Source organism: Suncus etruscus, chromosome 2, assembly GCF_024139225.1.
Source record: "Suncus etruscus isolate mSunEtr1 chromosome 2, mSunEtr1.pri.cur, whole genome shotgun sequence".
Lineage (NCBI taxonomy): Eukaryota > Metazoa > Chordata > Mammalia > Eulipotyphla > Soricidae > Suncus > Suncus etruscus.
In genome coordinates, this window is record NC_064849.1 from 125,296,524 (window position 1) to 125,320,688 (window position 24,165).

Here is a 24,165-nt window from a genome sequence, read left to right on the forward strand (position 1 = left end):
GTATTAGTGTGTTTCTTTTTCTGATGGTTGTAGCAATTTTTTCAATGTCTGTCCCTTTTTTTTCTTCCTTCCATTCTGATTATAGAAACATATAGCAACCAATCGAGTCTGCCAAAGTTCCAATGTTTAAATTTGTCTAAGTCAAATTAAATATAAACATACCTACACATTCACTGCAGACACCATCCATATTTTTTATTTATGAAAATCATAGGTTTCATGGGTTGTTTTCTGTGAGCTATTTCACTCTACTACATTTTAATAGAAATACCAGAAAATACTAAAGAAGTCATTCCTTTCCCCTTATTTCCAAAACAAAAAGCATCTGCAACAGCTTCAATATTCATCCTGTGTGTTCTTCGTACATGTTCTCCGTACATGTTCTTCACACAGATTCATTATTCTTCACATTTTCCCACAACTCCCCTGTGGCAGGCACTATTCCACTTTAGTACAAAATATTCTGGTACTAGAATTTAAGGTGATGCATTAAAATCCACAGGCCAAACCTTTATTCTGTCAATAAAGCTTTATTGAACACAGCAATGACATTCATTCAACAGGTTATCTGTAGTTCTTTCATATTACACTGGCTTTATATGGCTTTATAGTGTGTAATCAAGACTGACTGTCATCCACAAAACCTAAAATATTTACCATTTGGATCATATTTAAAAATCTTGACTTCTAAGGAAGAAAAATGTGTAGTAATTCCACTCCTGACACAAGGACAAAAAATACTTATCCCAAGAACAGGAAAACACTAATTTGAAAAGATATATGCATCCTTATCTTATTTATTTGCAGTGCTATTTAAAATAGCAAGATCTGGAAACAAATCAGATGGCCAGATGAGTGTATAAAAAATTATGGTACATATATATGATGGAATACTGCTCAGCTCTGAGAAAAGACAAAATCCTGCCTTTTGCTACAACATGATTTGGTATAGAGGGGGACATATTAAGTGAAATATATTAGAGGGAGGAGGACAAATGCAAGATGATCTCATTCTTACAGGGTATATAAAGTAACAAAGAAAAGAAATGGTCAATGGAAACAAACCCTGACAATACAACTGATGTTACTAGACTAGGAGGTAAAATATAAGGAAGGACAGGACAGAATTAGAAGGATATAAGGACATTGGTGGAGATTTTTGAAACTTTGGTCCAGATTGGGACACAGATTGAATATAGTGACTTTATATACCAAAAGCATAATATCCATATTTATCTAAAAAATTAAATTTTATAAAAAGCATGATTTAGTTGAAAAACTGTTTTGAGGTGAGCCCTTATTTAAATACCTTTTTTTATGACCTTTTTTTACTTCTTAGTAGATGATTGGGCCTTTATCTAAGAAAAGCAGTATAAAGGAAAATTGGGGCACAATTTTTATAGTCACATTGCCAGAGTCTAGGGGTATGAGCAGAGCCACATTAATCTTCTTAGCACAACTTGTTTATTCATCTCTACATTGGAGCTCATGATAGGATCACTTAGCAAGGTTACTGGCTTGAGATCATGCCTGTTAGGTACGATGTTTAAGACTCAGGTGTGGCTGTTAATAGATTTGGTCTTGTTTATATCTGCATGCTTGTTCTGTTTAGGAGATTCGGGAATGGTGGCTATGCTCCGGCCTTGGAGCAGAGTCCAGCCAGGTCTTTGAAGATTATCTTTTCCCATGGGCTTATGTTCTTGTCACATGATTGAGAAAAAACATTTCCAGCTGATGCTGAATGAAGTGAAAGAATGATCAAGAGCCTGCCTTTGTCAGAAGTCATTTCACTTAGTGTCACTGTTTCCTAGAATGTCGTTAGCATTTGACGAGATTCAACTGTGCTTCCCATTCTATCTGGTTTTCCTCTCTTCTGGAGTGACAAGAAAATATGTTATTCCCTGCCCTCTGTAACCTGTAGTCAGAATTACTTTAGGAGCTGGAGAGATAGTAGAGCAGGTAGAGTACTTTCCTTGCATGCAGCTCACCTGGGTTCCATCCCCTCCATCTAAATATTCCCCCCAACCACCACCAGGGGGAAGTCCTGAGCAATAAAAGGTATGCCCCCTCCCCCCAAAAAATACCCGATTTATTTTATAGGTCAAGAGAGATGAGTGATTGACAAAAATATGTCAAGGCTCTGGCTAACACTAAGTTGTTACTCATTTTAGCCAAAAATGAAAAGCTATAGCATTTTATGACTCTCATAATGATTGCATCTACTCAAACATCCTTTCCAGCTATCCCAGAAATAAGTCTGATAAAATGGATACCGGGATGGGCATATTCTTCCACAGTCTTTTCCTCTAGTATTCCAAGGCCCATTTGGAGAATTTGTCCCAAGTAAGAGTCTCAGATGTAAGAGACAGAGCCCAGATGATAGTTAGCAACTCTTGTTTCTATGTTATGTGCATAAGAATGCTGCACATTTTTTTCTTGATTGCAACTTTTGGTCTTTTCAGGGTTTGACAGTTTGAGAAGCAAATCGCCTAACAGAAGTTCAAAAGAGACATTTAAGGACCCTGCCCAGGCTCTTAGCATTGTCAAGAAGTGCTTGCCAAACAGGCAGGTCCAATGTGACAGGTCCCAGTAGAGCCCAGAGATTGAGGCTGAGAGTCCCGCAGGCCTGCCACGCTGCTTCCAGTGACAGCGTTTTGGATTTAATGCATATTTAGCGGGCAAAATAATGCACCGTGAAAATGTGCGAATGCACATTTGCCCGAGAGACTAGAGAGGCTGAGAAAAGGGGTGTGAAGAACATAATGGATGTTTAAGAAACTTCCATGAAAGGAGAGAAACACTCTAGGGAGAACATTAGTGCCAAAGCATAACTTGCAATTTAGGAACTTGTCATTCTGGAACTAGACTTTTGAACTTGAAGAGTGTTGAGTGGCAGCCTGGCTCATTGGACTTTAGAGCTGCTCAGATGTGACTGACTCCTACCCATGTGCCAGCTGGGAGATCCCAAGTCACTTCTTCATTGTCCTGATTCTCTATTTCCTAAACTTTTAGCAGTGGGCATAGTTTATACTTCACATGTTCAAGTTCCCTGTGAGGAATATATCCAATTATGTTCCAAAAAGCCTCCAATGCAGTGACCTGGTACATTAACAACAGCCAGTAGCCTTCATGAGGAATTCTGATCCTGAGTGCTGTGTTTTGCATGGGATCCTGTGTCTGATGTAGCGTTTGTCTTATAGTAACATTGTTCAGATTATTCAGGAAACTAATGCAAAGTGGATTTTCCCCATAGTGTTCCTTTAATTCTTTGCAAAACTGTCTGAGAAAGAAGATCTTGTGACAGGTTCGCCCTTCTTGGTGGAACATGAAGCCAAGAGATAAAGAAATAGGAGCTGCATCGGCCATGCATTTCTTAGGGAGAACCCATTTGTCATCATTTAGAGAGATGAAATGAATTCTTTCACTTAGGGTCACAGAGGGTGGTGGGCAGGGGAGTGAAAAGATCAGTTCTGGCCTGCAAATGTTGTTTTGAACCTTGACTCTATATAAAGACCTCTGCTTTTATGGATAAAGCTTAGTGACCTCAGAGTCTCAGAACTGTCATTTGATTTGGTTTGGCCCCCAAAGTTGTCACTAAAGGGCTAAGTTGCTGAATAGTGTGTGGATGTTAAGTACACCTGGACTTTTGAACTCTGTATCATCAAGGCCAGGGAGTTGGATGCATGTGTATATAATCCCTTTGACTTGTCAAAGAAAGGAACACTAGAAGACTGTCATTGGAACTGTGTTTGGGTAGGATGCAAATGGTGTAAATATGATAAAGTAAGAGCCAGCATACACAGGGTAGTAGAGTATGAACTATATAGCAGTATCATTAGAGTAACAGGTCTGGGATGTTAGGATTGGATCCCTAGGAATGACAATTGGGAATCCATTTGCAGATTGATAAGAGGTAGCCTGGAAGGTAGCATCTAAGTTAAATATTCTTTTCCTTCTGTGGCCTGCCACCTGGTCAACCTGGGTTTGATTCTCTCTGTCGCATATGGTCCCCTGAACCTATCAGAAGTTATTCCTGGGTGCAGAACATAGGGGTTAGCCCTTACCATCCCTGGCAGTGGACCCAAAACCAAAACAAACAAAAATACATATGCTTTCCCCTTCAATAGCATGTGGCATTAGGACACTGAAGATGGACATGCTGTTTTTACCATTTTGGTTTTTAGTTTCCACAATAATCTTAACTCAAGTAATAGAATAACCCAGTGGGCAATATTATTTGTTTCTACTTTCTCTACCAACAAATGGCACTAGTAATGCCAATGCTACTTTATGGCATTACTTTTAAATGAAAAACACATTTAGAGCAATCTTTACCCACATCTACCCTCAAATTCCAGCTGCTAATGCAATCACCATTGTGATCAATATCATATCTCATCATAATGTTAGATGTAGAGAAACTTGGAAAAAGATTCTTATATAATGCTTTGTAAATAATAATTCATTCTCCCTTGAGAAGGTGTAGGGAAATGAGCTCTCAAACTTGGTGCTCTTCTTATCATTCCACTATTTTTAGGTTACCAGTTCTCCTGGTTTGATTTGGCACTCCGGGAAATACATAGCTTGATCAAGGGAGCCTGTTGGGACAAAATCCCATGATTTTTTCCCCTCTAATTTAAACACCATGATTGCAAAGTTGTTCATGATTGTGTTTCAATCTTAATTATGTACACCACCCTTCTACAACCAGTATCTCCAGGTTCCATCCCACCCTCCCCTTGCCTTGTATGCCTCTGGGGAAAGTAGTGCCCCTGGAGAGGTACCTCTCTCTCTCTCTTTCTTTCTCTCTCACACAAACACTCACACACACTCTCTCCCTCACTCTCACTCTCACTCTCTCTTATCCTTTTTTCCCTTTACACACTGAATTGCACTGTTGTAAATGAAATGAAGAGGTACTGTGCATGTTGCTTCATCTTTATTCAACACCCAGTTATTGTCCACAATGATCAGTTCCAACTATCATTGTCATAGTATTAAAACGAAGGCCTGACTGCATCATTTTTATAATATGTGTATCATCTGTTAATATGGGGATAACAAAATATGTCTAAGGTTGGGACCAGAGAGATAGCACAGCAGTGGGGCGTTTGCCTTGCACACAGCTGATCCAGGACGGATGGTGGTTCAAATCCCGGCTTCCCATATGATCCCCCATGCCTGCCTGGAGTGATTTCTGAGCACAGAGCCAGGAGTAACCCAGAGCTCTGCTGAGTGTGACCCCAAAACCAAAATATATAAAAATTGTCTGAGGGGGTTTTACCCTTCGAAAATCATTCTCTGCAGTCATGAATTAAATTAACAACTTTATTTTCATGTCATGCTGACTTGGCAAAAAGTCGTATAAAACTCTGGAATTGTGATTGATCTTCACCATATGAATGATAAATCTATCTAACAACCTTGCCAGTTCTTACCTAAGAAGAATTAGGAATCCAGGGAATCTAATTCCTCACTATGCTAATGAGCAATCCAATAAAATTGAATAGTAACCATTATATGTTACTTAGGAAAAATTCATCTTTATTACTCTTTCCTTTCTGGAAGAAAGTATTACTGTGAACACATTTTGCACCTTGTTTGAATTTCTTTGGGGGATTGTTCTGAGTAACCTGCTTTGGGCCAGCACATGCCCACACCCCTGGTTCAGCATAATGTGATTTTAAGTAGCCATATCATTAACCCTTTAAAAAATGGACAAAATCATGAAAAAACTAACAAAGGACGAGTGTGCCCAAGAACTGCTGTTAGCCAAATAAACTCTCCTTCTGGTACATGTTGGGGAAATTGGGAAGGTATAGCATGTGGAATGAAAAAGTCAGATGCCCATGATTTTTCTATTTCCCTGATGATAAATGTTGGAAGGTTGTTGTTCCTAAAAACTAACATTTACCTTTACATGGAAGATTGGTTTAATACTTTCATTGTCCTTCCCTTCTCAGGGGGTGCATATGAAGTCAAGCAGCATAGATTCTTTCGCTCTTTAGACTGGAACAGTTTGCTGAGACAGAAGGCGGAATTCATTCCCCAACTGGAATCCGAAGATGACACAAGTTATTTTGATAGTATGTGCATTATCTGACATAGTCATTGTTGGGTCGAAAATTGTCTTCCTTTGTGATAGAATCTTTTCCTCTCAAACCATAAGTTCTTAAATATAACACTGAATGCGGAGTTCAAAGGAAAAGCTGAAATTCAGAGTAATTGCAATTGTGCCCACGTGTTTTTCTGCAGCTCGGTCTGAGAAGTATCATCATATGGAGACTGAGGAGGAGGACGACACAAATGATGAAGACTTTACTGTGGAAATCAGGCAGTTTTCTTCGTGTTCACATCGGTTTTCAAAGGTAAGTAGAAAATGGCCTAAACATGCAGGGTGTCTTTGAAGTCATTTCCTCACAAATCAGAGAATTGGTACCTGTGCTCAGATAGGCAGATTGGAAGAACTATGGATGATATAGGGTCTCACACATAAAATTCTTTATATATGGAAAGTAACCTCACCACCTCAGTAACCTAGAATCCTTACTCACCCTGCCAGAATCTGTTTCTCTGTTTTGTTCTCCATGTGTGAGTTTTTTCTTTTCATGAAGGCTTAGCCTTATACTCAGTGTTATATCAGTAGTGACATCTGGTACATACTGAAAGGCCATCACTATGCCACAGACATAATGTGGAATGCCGTACTGAGGAGTGATTCCCCTTTTCTTTCATCTAACAAGGAGAAATATTGAGTTGATGTGGTGTTTTTAAGCACACAGCACATAGAATCCAGTACAAAGGAGAGGGCTCAGACCTAGAACTAAGCAAAGCCAAGTGGGAGCAGCTAACTCTGGAATAAGTGGAAATCGTGTCACAATGGGCATAGAAGTTGTAAATTCTATTAAAGAGACAATAAGAGGTAAATCTGGGATTTTGAAAATGGTATATGATATTGAAACAAATGCTTAAGAGAGAAATTTTTATGGATAGTAATAAGATTAAAACAAACGAAGCAAAGACACTTGATAGTCCTGAGCCAAGGCAGGGCCCAAGGAGAATAGAAATGAGTTGAGAGCCCTCCTTATCTCCTTTTTGCTATTTTTAGTAGATATATATTTTTTCTGTTGCCATGGCATTTTGCATGATGATTGTTTAGCATTTCTATAGCATTTGGTAATTTTAAAGTGTTCAGTACCTTTTCGTAAGTGGTTGCTTTGACTGAATCTGCAAGGCAGCTAGTATTGCACACTATTGATGGCAAGGGCACAGTGCAGTGTAGGGATTTCTATGGTGGGGTTTATGGCAAGTTGGCCCCAAGCCAGCTGTGTCCTTTGGAAACACTTAACATGGGTTTAGGCTACTACATTTTCTCTGGCCCAGTACAGTCTTATGAACACTTTCCTTCCTGTTGTGTTCTTGAAACCTGTCTCTCTTATCTCTAGTGGATCATAGGTATTCAGTCTCAGGGCCATTCCCAAGGTGCTGCAGGTGGCTGATTGCTTGCCACATGGGGCATTTGGCCTTTCATTCCTAAGATGGAACAGTAGGAACTCATAGGTAGACTGAGATCTGGGGTTTTCTTGAGTTCTGATGCCCTTCAGAATTCCTATACATTAAAAAGCTGCCTGGAATAAGCCAAACAAAAGTCTGATTTATAAGCCAAACAAAAATCTGATTTATAACCAAATATGTACTGCAACCTTGTTCCTTCCCTATACGCATATATACATGCATAAGTCTTGAGCTAGATGATTTATTCTTCCCTTTGTATCCAATTCAATTTTTTCCTTTCTACCCTGACTGGTGGTCATGAACTCTTCTGTGATTTTCTTTGTCTGATTGAGTGTATGGTTACAAAGCAACCTAAGGTTTTCATTGCTCCAAAACCTTGAAAGCCCAATGTGCTATGCATTTTGTTTTTAGATACAGAGTTTATAAGGAGGTATGTTTGTGGCTCCCCATTCCAAAAGAAAAAATATATATTGAGTTCACTCAACTCCTATGAAATGGTCTTGAATCTACAGTTCCAATTCAAACTTCATTCATACTCTCAAGTTTTCTTAGAAAGACTTGAGTGATTTTTCTTTCCTTTCAAACTTTTTCAAGATAATATAATAAGCACTCATTCCCTGCCTTTCAGGTTTTCAGCAGCATTGACCGAATAACTCAGAATTCAGAAGAGAAGGAAGACTCGGGGGACAAAACCAAAAGCACAGCATTGCCATCCACAGAAACGCTAAGCTGGAGTTCAGAGTATTCAGAAATGTATGTGAGATGCCTGTTCAGAAAATTCTTAGGCAGCAGCCAGTGGTGGTGGTTTTCAGCTGTCAGGGAACATTAGTGTTACCTAGAAGGCCATGAAAGCACAACTTGCACAGTTCAGTCCCAGAGTTTCCAACCTATATATCTAAGATAGGCCGAGGTTGGAATGTGCATTTTCTTTTTTTTTTAATATTTTAATATAATTTTTATTTTGACCATATTGGCTTACATATCTTTCACAGTAATATTTTTTTATTTAAACACCTTGATTACATACATGATTGTGTTTGGGTTTCAGTCATGTAAAGAACACCCCCCATCACCCGTGCAACATTCCCATCACCAATGTCCCAAGTTTCCCTCCTCCCCACCCAACCCCCGCCTGTACTCTAAACAGGCTCTCCATTTCCCTCATACATTCTCAATATTAGGACAGTTCAAAATGTAGTTATTTCTCTAACTAAACTCATCACTCTTTGTGGTGAGCTTCCTGAGGTGAGCTGGAACTTTTTCTATCAAGTGCGTTGGTACTCCTGATTTAGTTGCCACATGATACAAAGCAGGCCTCTCTTCTTTTCCAAGTTCCATTTTTACCTGGTTTCTTCTGAAATGTGGGTCACACACTCTGGGCCCAAGTATGTGTATATGACTTGGTTTTGCTTTTCATTAAGGCAACAGTTATCCACGTCCAACTCTTCAGACACTGAAAGCAGCAGACATAAGCTCAATTCTGGCCTGCTTCCGAAACTGGCTATTTCAGCAGAGGTAGATCATGATGAAGTGACTTCCTGTCCTAGGGACACTCATGAAGAGCCAGAGAAACCAGCTCTGCCTCCTGCAGAGTGTGCTCAGGAGGAGCCTGAGGTCACCACTCCTGCAAGCACCATCAGCAGCTCTACCCTGTCAGGTAAGAGTTTGGCCTGATGTCTGCCATTCAGAACTCATGCACCATAGTGGAATGACTACAGGCTCTAAGGCTCAACAGCCTTACAGAGATGGTGCATGCTATATTTTGTGAGTCTTTCTCCTTAGACCCATTCCCTGGAGGGCTGAGCTCCTGAGAATTACGACTGGATTTTTCAACCCTTCCTTAGTCATGATGGGACAAGTTTGACCTGAAACCTTACAGCTTTCATGGCTGGGTCTCTTGCTTACATCTTTTGTTGGCAGTCAGTGGCTGGTGCAATAGTATGACAGATAAGGCTGTCCACCAGCCTAAATTCAATCCCTGGTTCTCTATATTGTCCTCCTAGCTACACTAGAAATGATCCTGAATATAGAACCAAGAGTAGGTCCCAAATAACAGAGTGTGAAACAAAAACCAACAATATCCCCCTAAAAAAATAAAAGCCTGGGTAGCGCACCTCTCTGTAGTGGATGCAAAGACCTATCTCATGGTGCTCCTTCTTAGGAGTAAGGGTTCCATTCAGGTGGCAGAGATTACTCAGGTCTTAACTTGCCCATCCAGTCCAAAACAAAGATTAGTGGTTTTCTTTTGTCGGGAGGTAGGAAATAAGTCCTGAGAAGGAGCGAGACCACACTGTACACCTGTACACTCTCCACACCAAGCACAGAAGGTTGCTCATGCCTAAGACAAATGCCTCTATGAGCCCAGGCCTGAAAGTGGAGCAGTGGCAGCCATGATTATCCGTGGAAGTCACAGAGCTGTTCTGTGTCTATGTGCAATGACTCTGCCATGACACAGCTACTTGCCCAGTCTTGGGTGCTAAGAAGAGAACTGCAGACATCTGACTGCTGAAGAGGCAACAATGGGGCTTGGAGGCATTTTAAGGTTTTGTTTTTTTGGGGGGCATGCCCCATTGTACTTAGGGCTTACTCTTGGCTCTATGCTCAGAAATCACTTCAGAGTTTGAACCCAGACTAGCCACATGCAAGGCAAGTGCCTACCCTCTGTATTATTTCAGTAGTCCATTTTTTCAGTTGACATCAGTGTTGCGATAATGGGTATGAACAAGTTTTCACAGACTTGCCTTTTTTTTGTCATATATGGTACTGTTCAGGGTCTTTTTACCAGTTTGGTGTTCAGGGTTCACTTCCTCCCTTATTTTTCTGGCCTTGCTTAGGGGACTTGTATCAATGATCAAATCTGGCCTCCTGCCTCAAAGCCTTCACTCAGCCCTCTGAGTATTTGCTCCCTCTCATAGGTGTTTGAAATGCCAGGGATCCTTATTTCCCTTAAAGATGGTGGGGTGTGCAATTGATCATCACACTTGCACTTTCCCCTGAACAAACTCTTTCAGTACATTTCAGGTAGTTTGTTTATAAAAGTGGTGTGCAGAGCATATCCTACTGAGCCATGTTCATGTGCTTTTTTTCTACTGAGATATGGATATGGCTTAGGGTTGCTATAATAAATGCTTTCATTAAGCCATATGCAGTATGCTATATTGATAACCATGAATGATTCCATAATTTTTAATGAATTTTTATAGCTAACTGAATATTCATAGCTTAAATTTTTTCCAAGGAAACAAATTCCACTGTCTCATTTATTTCAGCCTCAGTAAAGTGTTTGGTTCTATGGAACTTTACATGTGTGCATAGATTTTCATGGGGGGGGGCTTTTTATTTTTCTTTTTTCCCTGACTTCAGAAAATTCAGGAAAATATGGTTTAGAAGGGTTGGAGTGATCACCACAAAGACTTCTGGCCACCTTTTGTTTGTCTTACTAGTCACATGTAAATCTCTCCATATTGGATATTTCTGATTAGCAAAGTCTCTGTGTTACATATTTTTTTCCTTTATTATGTCATTCTGAATGGAAGATTTTTGCTTCCATTTAAAGATTCTACTTAGGGTGAATTGTTTATCATCTCACTGTCTCTGCAGCCCACTCAACTATCAGAAAGGTGGGAGGGAAGGAGGGAGATGGTGTCTACACATTTGATTGATTACTTTCATAATTAAAAAAAATCTGCCTAGGTCCTGCTATGCATTTTGATTAATAGATTCAAACCACCTTACTCTCTTGTCTCCCCCCCTACACACACTAAAAATAATCAAAGACCTTGGAGACTATACAGAATAGAGAGATGAGCTGATTTGCTTGTAGCCAAGGGTAATTAGAGAATCTGAAAACCATGACTGTAGTAAAATTAAATTTGTTGATTTTTATATTGCTCCACCATCAAAAAGAAAGAACCCTTGACATTTACAGAACATTAAGGTGACATTATCCACCATTAGCAGGAAAGAAACACAGGCTTAGGTACGGTGTTGTGGAGTTACTGGCATGGGCAGGAAGGAGGGAGAGTAGAACACTGTATGTTCACTCTGGCGTTTAGGGGACATACAGTTTCATACCTGCTCTTTTTGTTTTCCTGATTTCATTGTATTTGAATCACAAAACGTTAAGTCTTCAAGTTTTATGGATTGAGATAGCATAGTGCACAGGCCCGGCCTATTTAATCCCTGGCACTGTGGAGGTTAGTCCTAGGGACCAAAGCATATAATGGTTTTAGATGTGTATTGAATGTATTCAAAAGTTTACCCTAAAGAGATTCATTATACGCATCTATGTTCCCATCCAAACCAGACCAGAAAGGAGGAGGAAGAACAACTGTATATCTATACAAGAAGTAAATACATGGCTTTTTAAGATACTTGACTTGCAAGACAAAGTACCTTTAGTGGTTACCTTTCTTTCTGTAGCATGACTAGACAGGCTGTTTGTGAAACAGAGTTGAAACAGAAAAAGTGTTGATAAGCAAGGTTCTCCAGAGACCCACAGAAGTCTATTACTCCCTATTTCTGCAGAACAGTGGCTGGCTGTGGTGTGTGCTGTGTCCAAGCCATGCTCCCAGCTCCCAGCTTCCCTTGGCATGGACACCATCTTCAGGGTGTGTCCCCCTCTGATGAACTTAGGTCAGTCTTCAGCTGCACAGTCAACATATATGAAGCAGGTGGGCAGAGATGTCAGCTAAGCTGAGTTTAGCCTAGCTCCTTTCTGGGTAGAGGATTTCTGTTCTGTTGTCAGTCAGCAGATTTATAATGGCTCATCTTTTTTTGGGAGGGGCCACACCCATTTGACACTCAGGGGTTACTCCTGGCTATATACTCAGAAATCGCTCCTGCCTGGGGAGGACCATATGGGACTCTGGGGGATCGAGCCTCGATCCATCCTAGGCACCACCACTCCGGCCCCATAATGGCTCATTCTTGATGGCATGAAATACTCTGTATGGATCGTGCATCTTAAGATGATGGTCATGTTGATGACTTTTAAAACGCTAGGGGCTTCTCAGGTTTTAGATATGAATATGAGAGAATCCTTGTTTCTAGATGAATGAAGATATTATCTTCATGATTAAAAACAGAAGGAAACCAGAAAACTGATAGCCTGTGAAGGAAAGAGCAGGTGGAGCCCAAAGGGGCAGCCAATCACCTTTCTCTGGGGGATTCAACACATCACTTCTGCTCCAGAATAGTCTTATCTCTTGTCCATGTGTTCCCCAGATAGACAACAATGATCTCAGCCCCTAACCTCCATCTCCACCCCCCTGTTTATAAATCGTCTTGCTTTATTGGCTTCTCCTGACTCTGTTGAGGAAAGTTTATATTATAACTTAAGAAAAAGCACAAGACTACACACACACACCACTGTTTTTGTGAAGGATTCATAAAATTAAAAATAAAAAAAAGGGGGTTAAGCAACATAGTACAGTAAGTAAGGCCTTTCATGCAGCCCACCTGAGTTTAATATCCAACACTACATATAGTCTCCTGATCCTAACAGGAATGATCCCTGAGAGCCCCCAAACCAGCAAGAACTTTTTTAAAATGGAAAAGCATGAGTTTGGGGTGGGTGGAAACTGGAGCTGATGCTTTACAATGCTTCCCTTCCAGGACCCAGCAAACTAAATGTAGTCCTAGGTGACAACACCAGATGTGGCCCCAGGTGCCCATGAGCAGCATCATCTGTAGGCCTTGCTCTGCCAGGTGTGGCTCCATTTTAAACAAAACATGACAGGAATCTTACCACTGTAACAGTAGCTTCAGGTTAGCTAAGTATAAGACATTGTCCAAACACTGAAAGTTTGTCATAAGTAATATGTTTTGTTTTGCCCTCTGACATGGACGAGGAGTTTGGAGCAAAAGAAACCCTGTACAGAGGCCATAGGAGACCCTTATTCTCCTTTTCTGAAGGTGACATGCCTGATATGTCAGATATGTTCTAGATAGATGACAGGATGAGGCATAGGCTTGAGTTTTTAGCTGATCATACATGTCAGGAAAGCATCAGTGGTGTGGGTTTCATGGCTTTTCTGAAGTATGTGGGATGCTTGTAGCCAGCATATGCTGGTTCAGGCTTTTGGGGGGTTATGAGAATGTTCACTTTACAAGGGTCATAAAATAGATTTCTTAAGGGGATTTCTCAACTTCCACTGTGTCAGTGATGGAGAATGAGCAGACTTGTTTACAGGTAGGCCAAAGCCGGAAGAAAGTTTCTTTTGTCTTTTCCTCCTCCACATCACCTTCCCCAACCAATCATGTGTTGTTGATGTTCGCCAGATTGGATGGACTGGGGCCAGGTGTTAGTATGTTTGCCAGCATCTGTCCTTCCTTTCTTCTCTCTTCCCCCTCTCTCATCCCAGATTTTCCTGAACATGTTTATCCCTTCTCCTTTGTACAGTTGGCAGTTTTTCAGAGCATTTGGATCAGATAAATGGACGCAGCGAGTGTGTGGACAGTACAGACAATTCCTCCAAGCCATCCAGTGAAGCCGCCTCTCACATGGCTCGGCAGCGATTAGAAAGCACAGAAAAAAAGAAAATCTCGGGGAAAGTTACAAAGTCCCTTTCTGCCAGTGCTCTGTCCCTCATGATCCCAGGAGGTAGAGAGTCAACTACTCGCATGAACTTGTGTGCTCCGTGCATGTGCTCCCAGGGAGTGGCAATGCTGAGAATGGCTTGAAGCAAGGAGGGGTGGTCCTGGTGTCCCGCAGCGCCCCCTGCAGGTTCCCACATACACGTATTTGTCTTACCTGCCTCTCCCTGCTGTATCCAGAGGTGTGGCGTACTTCTTTCTCACCGTTTCTTCCAAAGACTCCTTTTCTCTCCTTTTCTGCCCCCCTCCCAAGTGAAGCGATAAAAATTTTTCCCTCTGAATAAATTTTCTTCCCTTAGCCTATGCATCATTTACATACTTTACAGAGCTGTTTACAGCATCTGTGTTGGAAACTAAGTATAGTTTTCTTCATATAATTAATGAGGAAAATAGTTACAGAGAATATAAGTTTTTCATTTCTGGGGATGCAAAACATCACAGACAGTGTGGAAATGTTTTTCCAGCCCTGTCTGTTGAGCTCTGCTTCCTCCTACTGGTAGTGAAATCATTTGCTGCCCTATTTTAGAAAGTTGGGCTTAATTATGGTTTTGTGGAATTGCAGTGGTTTTCTGCAACCTGGTTGTGCCTTTGCTAATCACTGAGTCTGTAGTAATTCTGTGGCACACAGGAAGCACATCTACTGCTGGCTCTGACTTATCACTCAAATGACAGCCAGGAAGTGGAAGTGGCAATTGGATTGTATCGCAGATGGCTTGCATCTGGAAGAATAGAGACCATGCCTACTAGGGACTGTTTACAGTTTTGAAATTTTATATTCTTGCAGGAGGAAACTTGAGCTACTTAAATGCTCATTTAGGGCTTAGTGCTCACTCCAGAACATTCTTTTGTGGGAGGAGATGTGCTTTTGGCACCATGAACAAATACCCATCTTCCTACTGACTGTCTGCTACTTGAGAACAGTGATGCTGCTGCAGTTATGGTGCAGCAGAAAAGTGTGGGACTGCCTAGACCAGTGGTCGGCAACCTGCGGCTCACGAGCCACATGTGGCTCTTTACACTTTTAATTTGGTTCTGCTGTGTGCCGGGCAGCCGCTCTAGGAGTCAGGACTCTGCTCCTAGCCTCTGTCAGTGCACACCCTGTGTGGCTCTCAAAATAAATTTCAATCGGGCCCAAAGAGATAGCACAGCAGCGTTTGCCTTGCAAACAGCCGATCCAGGACCAAAGGTGGTTGGCTCGAATCCCGGTGTCCCATATGGTCCCCCGAGCCTGCCAGGAGCTATTTCTGAGCAGACAGCCAGGAGTAACCCCTGAGCACCGCCGGGTGTGGCCCAAAAACCGAAATAAATAAATAAATAAATAAATAAATAAATAAATAAATAAATAAATAAATAAATAAATTCAATCGTGGTTTTGGCGAGATTTGGCTCAGTTGAAAAAAAAGGTTGCTGACCACTGGGCCCTGGACCATGCTGAGATCTGAAGTGAAAGCCCACATAGGCTGAAAGGCTCGGGGCCATCTGGAGCAAAAAGGACATGGGCTGGTGGTTAGGCAACATGGATCCCCATATGTGCATGCTGTCCCCTACCGCTCGCATTGGTGGGTGTGGCCTGCCTGCCACTATGACCTGATCTATTGGTTAGACAAAAGCTCACCATCAAGGTTATTCCATGACATCATAGTGTAAAGGAGCATGGATAATGGTACATTTCACCAGTTCTGCTTTAGACAGACATCAACACTAGAACAAATGACTGAATGGACACTTCTAGCCTATCTGGTCACCATCATCCTCAGTGGCTTCTTACTCTCAAAGTTCACATATAAATTATCCACACACTGTCTTTACCCTTTTCTTCTCCCCTCTCTCCTTTTTATTCTTTTTGGGTTTTTTTGTTTTGTTTTGTTTTGTTTTTATTTGTTTGTTTTGGGGCCACACCCAGCATTGCTCAGGAGTTACTCCTGGCTGTCTGCTCAGAAATAGCTCCTGGCAGGCTCGGGCTATAGCCTCTGTGCTATCTCTCTGGGCCCTTCTTTTTATTCTTACTTCCTCTTTTTCCACCTCCTCGATCTCCACTTTTCTCTTTCTTCCTCTCTCCCCTCTCACACGTTTTCACCAGTCAAGATCATAGATTTTCAGAGATCGATCAGTGCTATGAAGTCTACATGAAAAGTGTCCCTATAAAAGAAGCAAACAGGAAACCAGAATTAGTGACAAGAAATATAAATTAAGGTTTGGCTAAAAATTCCCAATTTCACCTGAATGATACCTTTCATTTTCACCTTTCAGAAACATGGCTGGAAAGGTAGCCAATGTCAGAAGAGAATCTGTTGTGACCATGAGGAATAATTCTCCTCATGAGGAGTGGCCTTTCAGTTCTAGTTTGGTGATATTGTCAAAAGCAGCTGATGAATTGCTTTACCAACCATGTGGATTTGAAAAGGATCATGTTAAAGCTGTTTAATGCCAGATTTGGAATCTAAGAGTTGCTCATCATAATCCATGCTCTTTTGCTATGTATTATGAGAGGGGTACATGTGCATCTATGATTTTCTTAAGCTTATTAAATTATCTCAGATAATAGGTAACATAATAGCCACATGTGTTGTCACACAGAGAACTATGAAATTTTAACTATAAATGAACTAAAACAAAAGTGTATTCAAGTTTCTTGGCAAGACTTCTTTTTTGAAAGCCATGCTAGTTAGCTTCACAATAAATGTGTTTGCATCATTTTTTCTTCCCCGGGAAGAAATGAATGAATTTTCCCTGTGACTTCTCTCCCCACACTGTCAGGGCTGGCAATTCCCTGATATCTGTTTCTTTGTTGCAGACATGTTTGCTGTTTCTCCCCTGGGCAGTCCAATGTCACCCCACTCCCTGTCTTCAGACCCATCTTCTTCCCGGGATTCCTCTCCCAGCCGAGATTCATCAGCAGCTTCTGCCAGCCCACATCAGCCCATCGTGATCCACAGTTCAGGAAAGAACTATGGCTTCACCATCCGAGCCATCAGGGTGTATGTGGGGGACAGTGACATTTACACGGTGCACCATATTGTTTGGGTAAGTCCCATTACTTCCAGTCCTACTCCTTCTTCTCAGCCAAACTGAAACTGGAGAAGTGGGCTGAAGCACACTGAACAGCAAATATGTTTCCTGTTAAGCCAGCATTCATGTTTAGGTTCTCTCCTTTTATGTACAAACCAATAATAATCTTTAAAAGACACCTTATTTTTATCTTTGGGTTAGCTATTTATTCAGTGTTACTTTCCAGGTGTTTATTTTTTATATTTATTGGGAAGGGCTTGTTGGTTCATACCTCCAGTGCTCAGGGTTTATTCCTGACTCTGAGCTCAGGAGTAACCCCTGTGGTGATTGGGGGCTCATATGGTGCTGGAGATCAAACCAGGTCTGGCTTGTCTTATCAAGAGCTTCTCTCTTGTCTAGTATTTTCTTGTTTGCTTTTGTTTTGGGGGGACATGCCTGATGATGCTCAGGGTTATTTTTGGAGGTGTTCAGGGAACTATATGTGGTATGTAGAATTAAAACCAAGTCTGCATGCAAGGCAAACACCCTACCTCACTCTACTGTCTCTCCTTCCCCACCTTATTTATATGGACACTGGGAAGCATACTTGGAAGAGCTGAGGACTTAATCCTAGTCTCCTTGACCTTATGAGGTACCAGGGATCAAACTTGGGTTACCATTTGCAAGACAAGCAATCTCTCCACTATACTATCTCTCCAGCCCCCCTCTCTATTTTTTTTAAACACTGCCTTCTCATATCACCTGAAATTTTTTTTGTGTGTGGTTTTTGGGTCACACCCAGCAGTGCTCAGGTGTTTTTCCTGGCTCCAAGCTCAGAAATTGCTCCTGGCAGGCACGGGGGACCATATGGGACACTGGGATTCGAACCCATGACCTCCTGCATGAAAGGCAAACGCCTTACCTCCATGCTATCTCTCTGGCCCCCACCTGAAATTTTTTTATGTAGCCATAAGAATGACAGAATTAGTAGAGCAAAGATGCCTTTGAAATTTCTATTTAGGAGCTTCAGGTAGTTGATAGAAGAAATGGTAAGTGTTGTAGTTGTGTGTGTTTTTTGCAAACATGTGCTCTCCTCCTGACTTCAGAATGTAGAAGAAGGCAGCCCATCATACCAGGCAGGACTGAAGGCTGGGGACCTCATCACGCACATCAATGGAGAACCAGTGCATGGACTTGTACACACTGAAGTCATAGAGCTCCTGCTAAAGGTACCATTTACTTCTTGTTGTATGGGTTAAGCAGCCCAACAGCCAGATTCAGCCCAAGTCCAAAAGGAGCTCTGGGGTCTATGTCTCTTTCACATCCACACAAAGTCTCATTACTGAGAGATATTTAGTCACTAGTTGTCAGAACAGAAGATACCAGGAGCTTTCTGATTCTGTGTCATGTAAAATATTCCTAACAAATTTAAATATCTACTACTGCTTCTGAATTGTAAGTTTTAAATAGAAATATTGGAAGGTCTGTGGTATTTAACTATCTAAAAGTTATTTTCTTCAGGACTATTTAAGAAGTCTTGTCCTAGTATAGTACAAGATAGTGTGGAAAATACTGAGGGGTTTGATCTGATCATTTAGTCTAAGAGTTGGGGTTTTTTTTTTGTTGATTTTGTTTTTGGGGTAACACCCAGTCTTACACTCAGTACTTACTTTGGCTCTGCACTCAGGTTACCATATGGGATTGTTGGTGATCAAACCTAGGTTGGCCATATCTAAGATAATTGCCCTACCTACTCTACTCTCCTCCTGTGCTTCTTTCTGAAAAAAAGCAATGGATATTTGTACATGTACTTTAAATTACAGAAAGATGTAGTAGGAGGAAGGATCCTAGTTGTCAATGAGTTTTTACCACTTTTTTTTTTTTTTTTTTTTGGTTTTTGGGTCACACCCAGCAGCACTCAGGGGTTACTTCTGGCTCTGTGCTCAGAAATTGCCCTGGCAGGCTCGGGGGACCATACAGGATGCCGGAATTCAAATCACCATCCTCCTGCACGCAAGGCAAATGCCCTACCACTGTGTTATCTCTCCTGCCCAGAGTCCTTACCACTTTATAAGTAAATTTTAATGAATCCATTTAAATTATCACTGGAGTTAAGCTCTTGGAGTGGGATCATAGGAAGCATGAACAAGAAGGAAATGCAGTCTCAAGTTGTAGGCAACAAAGAGATCACATTGAATAGTGGAAGAACACAGCAGAGCTGTTGGCATGGGTGGGATTCAGTGTGTGCTGTGCCAAATTTCCAGCAGCAGACTGCAGGCGCCTTACGGAGTTACTACGATGAAGCTTCTCACGTAGTCCCAGAATTTCCATAACACTAAGGATTTGAGTGGATTCCCAATATCATGTAGCTAGTATGAGACCAGAGTTCTAGAAATGATCACAGAACCAGCCAAGACCCATGGAACTTTTGTTGTGCCTTTTACAAAAGATCTAAATGCTTTCAATTATACCCCCTCCCATTTCTTTATTGTGTGCTAGAACTCAAGGGTAGTCAAGGGTACCTCTAGAGAGCACACATTTCTCAATTGGATTTCCTTGTCCACTTGACTGGTACACTGGAGATCTCCAAGAAGAGAGTTGCTGTGATACCACTCAGACAAAGTGGTACAAGTCAGGCAAGTGACTTTACACTTCTTAGGTAGGTTATGTGCTTTGAGTTATCTCTGGATTCATGCCTTGGGGTCTGTACCATTCAGTCTGGTAGTAAGACTCTTCTGGAGGCTTGATTTAATCTGTATATTTGCAGTGAGAGCACCCAGAAGAAGCAGATGGTACCTTTGTATCCAAGATCAAAGGGTTTCTTTTTTCATTTCTATTCCCCATCTATCTTGAATCATCACCTTTGTCTAAATGGTCATGGAACAGCTGTCATGTCCTTGTCCAGGATGTGGGAGGCAGCATGGGATTGCTGACTCTGTGAGCTCTTGGCTGTAAAGCTAATCCCAGAATGCCCCCTGACTGCCAAAGACAAAATACAATAACTGCAGTCTTGAGTTTGACAAGATTATTCTGCAGGATCCTGCTATGTCTGAAGAGGGTTGAAAAGGATAGCCCTCAGGCCTCCCCTTATGAGTCAGATCCCACACAAAGGTTGTTTTGGGTTTGTTTCCCCCTGCTTCTTCTATGAAATCTGTAAGCCTTTGCTGTTGGTGAAGGGCCACCAATGCAGGAAGAAAGGTGCCATCTCCTCTCAAAGGCTCCTTGAGCTCTTTGAGGAGCGCACCGTGACTTGGATAACAAATCTCTGTCTTATAGGTGAGCTCTCTTCGTTGTTATTCATTGCACTGTAGCTTTTCCAAATCTTGGCATCAGCAATTAATAGAAGGTCAAGGAGATTTTAAATGGTAGCATATGTTTGGCTGCCTGCAATTTTTTTTCTAAATAATAGTAGTTTGTTACAAGTAGCAGAGCTCCTGCCACTGAATATCTTTATTTCTACTGTCTGCATATAAAACCAGAATTAATGATAGTTAAACGATATATATCTTTATTTTTAAACTGTTTTTATGTTTGGAATGATATACCAATGTGCCAGAGTTACTTCTGGTTCTACTCAGGGATCACTCCTGGCAATGTTTGGGGACCATATGGAATGCCTGGGATTGAACCCAGGTCAGTGCATGCAAAGCAAATGCCCTACCCTCCCTACCCACTCTTCTATTACTTTGACTCCTATCATTCAAAAGTATGGGCTTTTTCATCTTGCTGAAACATAATTTATCATTTCCACAATTTATTTCATATAACATTATAGTAAGACCCTAGAAGTTTAGGACTCTGCTTCAGTGGCACTTGGATATTCCTTCTAAAAGTAGCTGGCCAGGTCTCCTGGCAGAATCAGGTGGTTCCATTTATAACATTTTGCCCTTGTCTGATTATGGAGTATCATGATTTTTGGATCTCGCCGATGTGTATCTGAAATTACGTAAACATGCTGTAATCGAGAGCTTTTGGCACCTCGGGAAGCCATGGCATGCTCTGTCACAGATCCAAGCAGAGAATTTGGCCTCTGGTTCATAAAGGAAGCACTCAAGAGGAGTAACCAATGTCATGAAACAAAGGGGCTACAAGGGATTTAATTATCTTCCTAGTGAACTGTGTAATCAGGCAGCTTTCTTCCAAGTTGAACCAGCAATTCTTGGACAATATGGAGAGTGAGGCATGTCAGCAGTGGGTGCCTATGCACCATCCCCGGCAAAGTGCCAAAGCAGTAGCTGTGTTTAGTGTTTGTGGATGCTGTTTATAGGATAATCTACTCTTCAAAACCTCAGGGTGCCCAGAACAAAAATGGAAAGAGCTATTGCATTGGCTGTCTAAGTGTGTAGAAATAAAGGGCACTTTTTAATGATCTTTTTCATCATGCACATCGCAGGTTCCATGTTCCATGACTTCACATTAATCACATTGTCTCATAATATATTGAGTGACCAGGCCATGGAAGTACAATTGTTCATGCCCAGGAAAACTGGACCCATCCAGCATCCAGCAGCACCTTAGAATCACAGAATTTCAGGGTTACCAAGCAACCTCCTATGGGCTCTGTGAATGTGTGAAACAGAGGGCTCTTATCTCTCCTACAAAGCATTCTTGGCAGAACATATTATCATCTCTCCAAAGTTCAGTCCTTCCAGAAAAGATAGGAAAAGCAGGGATCACTCTCTCCTCACAGTGGTGGAAGGCAGTTGGGTCTTATGTGGGTCTCTATCTGACAACTTGTTAGTTCAGTCTCTCCTATCCAGCACCTCTACTGTCAGCCAGCCAATAGCAAACAGGCTTTCTCTAGACCTTTCCAGCCTCCAATGCCCAAGAGAATCCAGAATCCCCTCTTCTCTTCAGAAATACCCTGTTCATAAACCTTGAGATCCCAGGGCTGGAGAAATAGTATAGTGCATAGGGCACTGGCTTTGCACAGGATGCTCGAGGTTTGTTTCATGGCACTATAATCCACTGAACACTGCCAGGAGCAACCCCTGATCATCACTGGGTGTGACTCCAAACAAATAACAATAACCTTGGAGTCTCTCTGGATACTGTAATGGGAGTTTTAAATAGCCCTTCTATCTTCCTTCTTACAATTATCTGTGTCCTTGCAATATGCAGAACCTTTACCTGGGAATTCAAGGATCCCTCAATAAAGGGCCTTAGATTAAAGGACATCAGAGCTTTGGCTTCCAAGTGTGGAATACTAGAGTCTAGAAGAGCCATAGTACCTTCAGCTGCTATGACTGAGGGGAGCACACTTTTTACTTGTTTACTTAAAATAGATACAAAGTGGGCAGGGAAGGCAGGCGATGGGCTTTTTGAAGTTTGTTTTGGAGCCACACTTGTGTTCAGGGCTACTCCTGCTTCTTCATTCAAGAATTACTCTTCTGACAGTACTTGAGAGATAATATGAACTATACTAATACTTTGACCTGTCTACAAGACAAATACCCTGCCTGTTGTACCTGTTTCTGGACCCAGAAAGTGATTTTAATGTATAAAGGGGAAGTAGGCCAAGTCAAAGTGGGTGTCTCTGCATTGGAGACACAGCCTCACCACTTGTGTATGGCAAGCATGGAAAATATCTCTTTTGTAGGTGAAGGAACGAGAGCAGGGGGATTAATAGAGAAGCCTTCATTCATATGTGCTGTAGCTCCAGAGTCTGTACTTTCAGCTCACATTTATGGGGCACTGAGTTCTCCAGATCGGTGGAGAGCAATGGGGTTCAGATTTTATCAGTGGAAAACACCATAAATCCAACAAGAGTTTGAGGGAAACATGATGTTCTACCTGCATGGCACAGATGGGAATGTAGAAATGTAAAGATGGTAGAGATTCCTTGCCCAGGACAGGCTATACACAGGAGGTGCCCAGCAGCAGCCTGGAGGAGAGCACCCCAGCACTGAGCATATAGGAGACAGGCAGTCTGGCTGAGACAATGTGTGCCACTACTAGAGGGTACAAAACAAGGCTGGGTCTGGTCACAAGTATAAAGGAGAGTCCCATTCTCCAGGAGCCTTTCCCAGCAAAGGGAAGCAGAGATGTTCCATTTTGCTGAATCACCCCTCCAAGACTTATTGCTACAGAAATGGGAACCAGACTGAGGTAACAGAGAGGATACCCACTATTATTGTGTTCAGTTCAGCCAGCTTAAAATAATTTCCCTCCCACCGTGCACTAATCACACAGATAGTTTAGAGTGCAAGTGAATTAGTTGAACATTGAACAGTCCACTGCTCCCATTCGGGGGAGTGTCATTGTTACTGCTACACAAGCACTGCCCTCTTCTGACGTTGAGAGCATTTTTTGGCATGGGCCCACTGACTCCTTTCAGTGTCCTTGCAGTCCTGCAGGGCACTATAGCCAGTACATCCACCAGGTGGCAGGATTCTCAGTTCTTACCCTTTCTCATTCCAAGCTGTTTTTCTAGTCATCTGCCATTTTCATAATCACATTTTCAACCAGATAATTTGCACTCCACATCCTTTTCTTATATATATTTTCCCTTAGGGAAGTTATCTCTTGATGTATATGGATAAATCCAGTGAATGATCATCTGAACTGGCCATATCTTGTATAGGAATAAGAAGGATAAAGCTGAATTTAAAGGGGAACTTTGCATCAGTAACTAATGATGCACTCTGAATAGCAATCCCTGCTCAAAAATCACTACCCATGGAGAAATAATCTGCATAGATTTCATGTTTCCTTTAGGCACAGAGCCAGGAATAATACCTGGGTACAGCTGAGTGTGGCTCAAGAAAAAAAGGGGGGGTGGAGGGAGGAAGGGAAGGAAGGTGGGTATGCTCTGATAATCCAAATAAACTTTTTATTGGGAGGAGAGCACACCTGGTGGTTGGTGCTTATTCCTGACTTTACACTCAGGGATCACTCCTGGCAGTACTCTGCTACTGGGTATAGAATCTAGTTGACTGCATACAAGCCCTGCCCTGCCCACTTTACTATCTCGCCAGTTCCCACAAAGATGCTTTTTAAAGGCCAGGCAGCACAGATAGCTTTCTATAGGAGTGAGGAAACAGGGCAGATGTGTGTTTGAAGTGG

At 41.7% G+C, this 24,165-nt stretch overlaps 1 protein-coding gene across 5 annotated transcripts in view; it reads left to right on the top strand.

Moving 5' to 3' along the window:
• The window catches only part of MAST4 (microtubule associated serine/threonine kinase family member 4), a 646,820-nt gene that overhangs the window by 608,657 nt on the left and 13,998 nt on the right, over positions 1 to 24,165 (top strand). For 4 of the 5 annotated variants that reach the window (XM_049768741.1, XM_049768745.1, XM_049768744.1 and 1 more), the window contains 7 exons: positions 5,964 to 6,086; positions 6,256 to 6,368; positions 8,144 to 8,268; positions 8,937 to 9,172; positions 13,919 to 14,119; positions 16,907 to 17,136; positions 18,207 to 18,329. In XM_049768741.1, coding sequence (XP_049624698.1) covers positions 5,964 to 6,086; positions 6,256 to 6,368; positions 8,144 to 8,268; positions 8,937 to 9,172; positions 13,919 to 14,119; positions 16,907 to 17,136; positions 18,207 to 18,329 — 1,151 coding nt within the window. The remainder of the gene's footprint in view (positions 1 to 5,963; positions 6,087 to 6,255; positions 6,369 to 8,143; positions 8,269 to 8,936; positions 9,173 to 13,918; positions 14,120 to 16,906; positions 17,137 to 18,206; positions 18,330 to 24,165) is intronic. The other variant, XM_049768746.1, reaches the window with a different exon arrangement.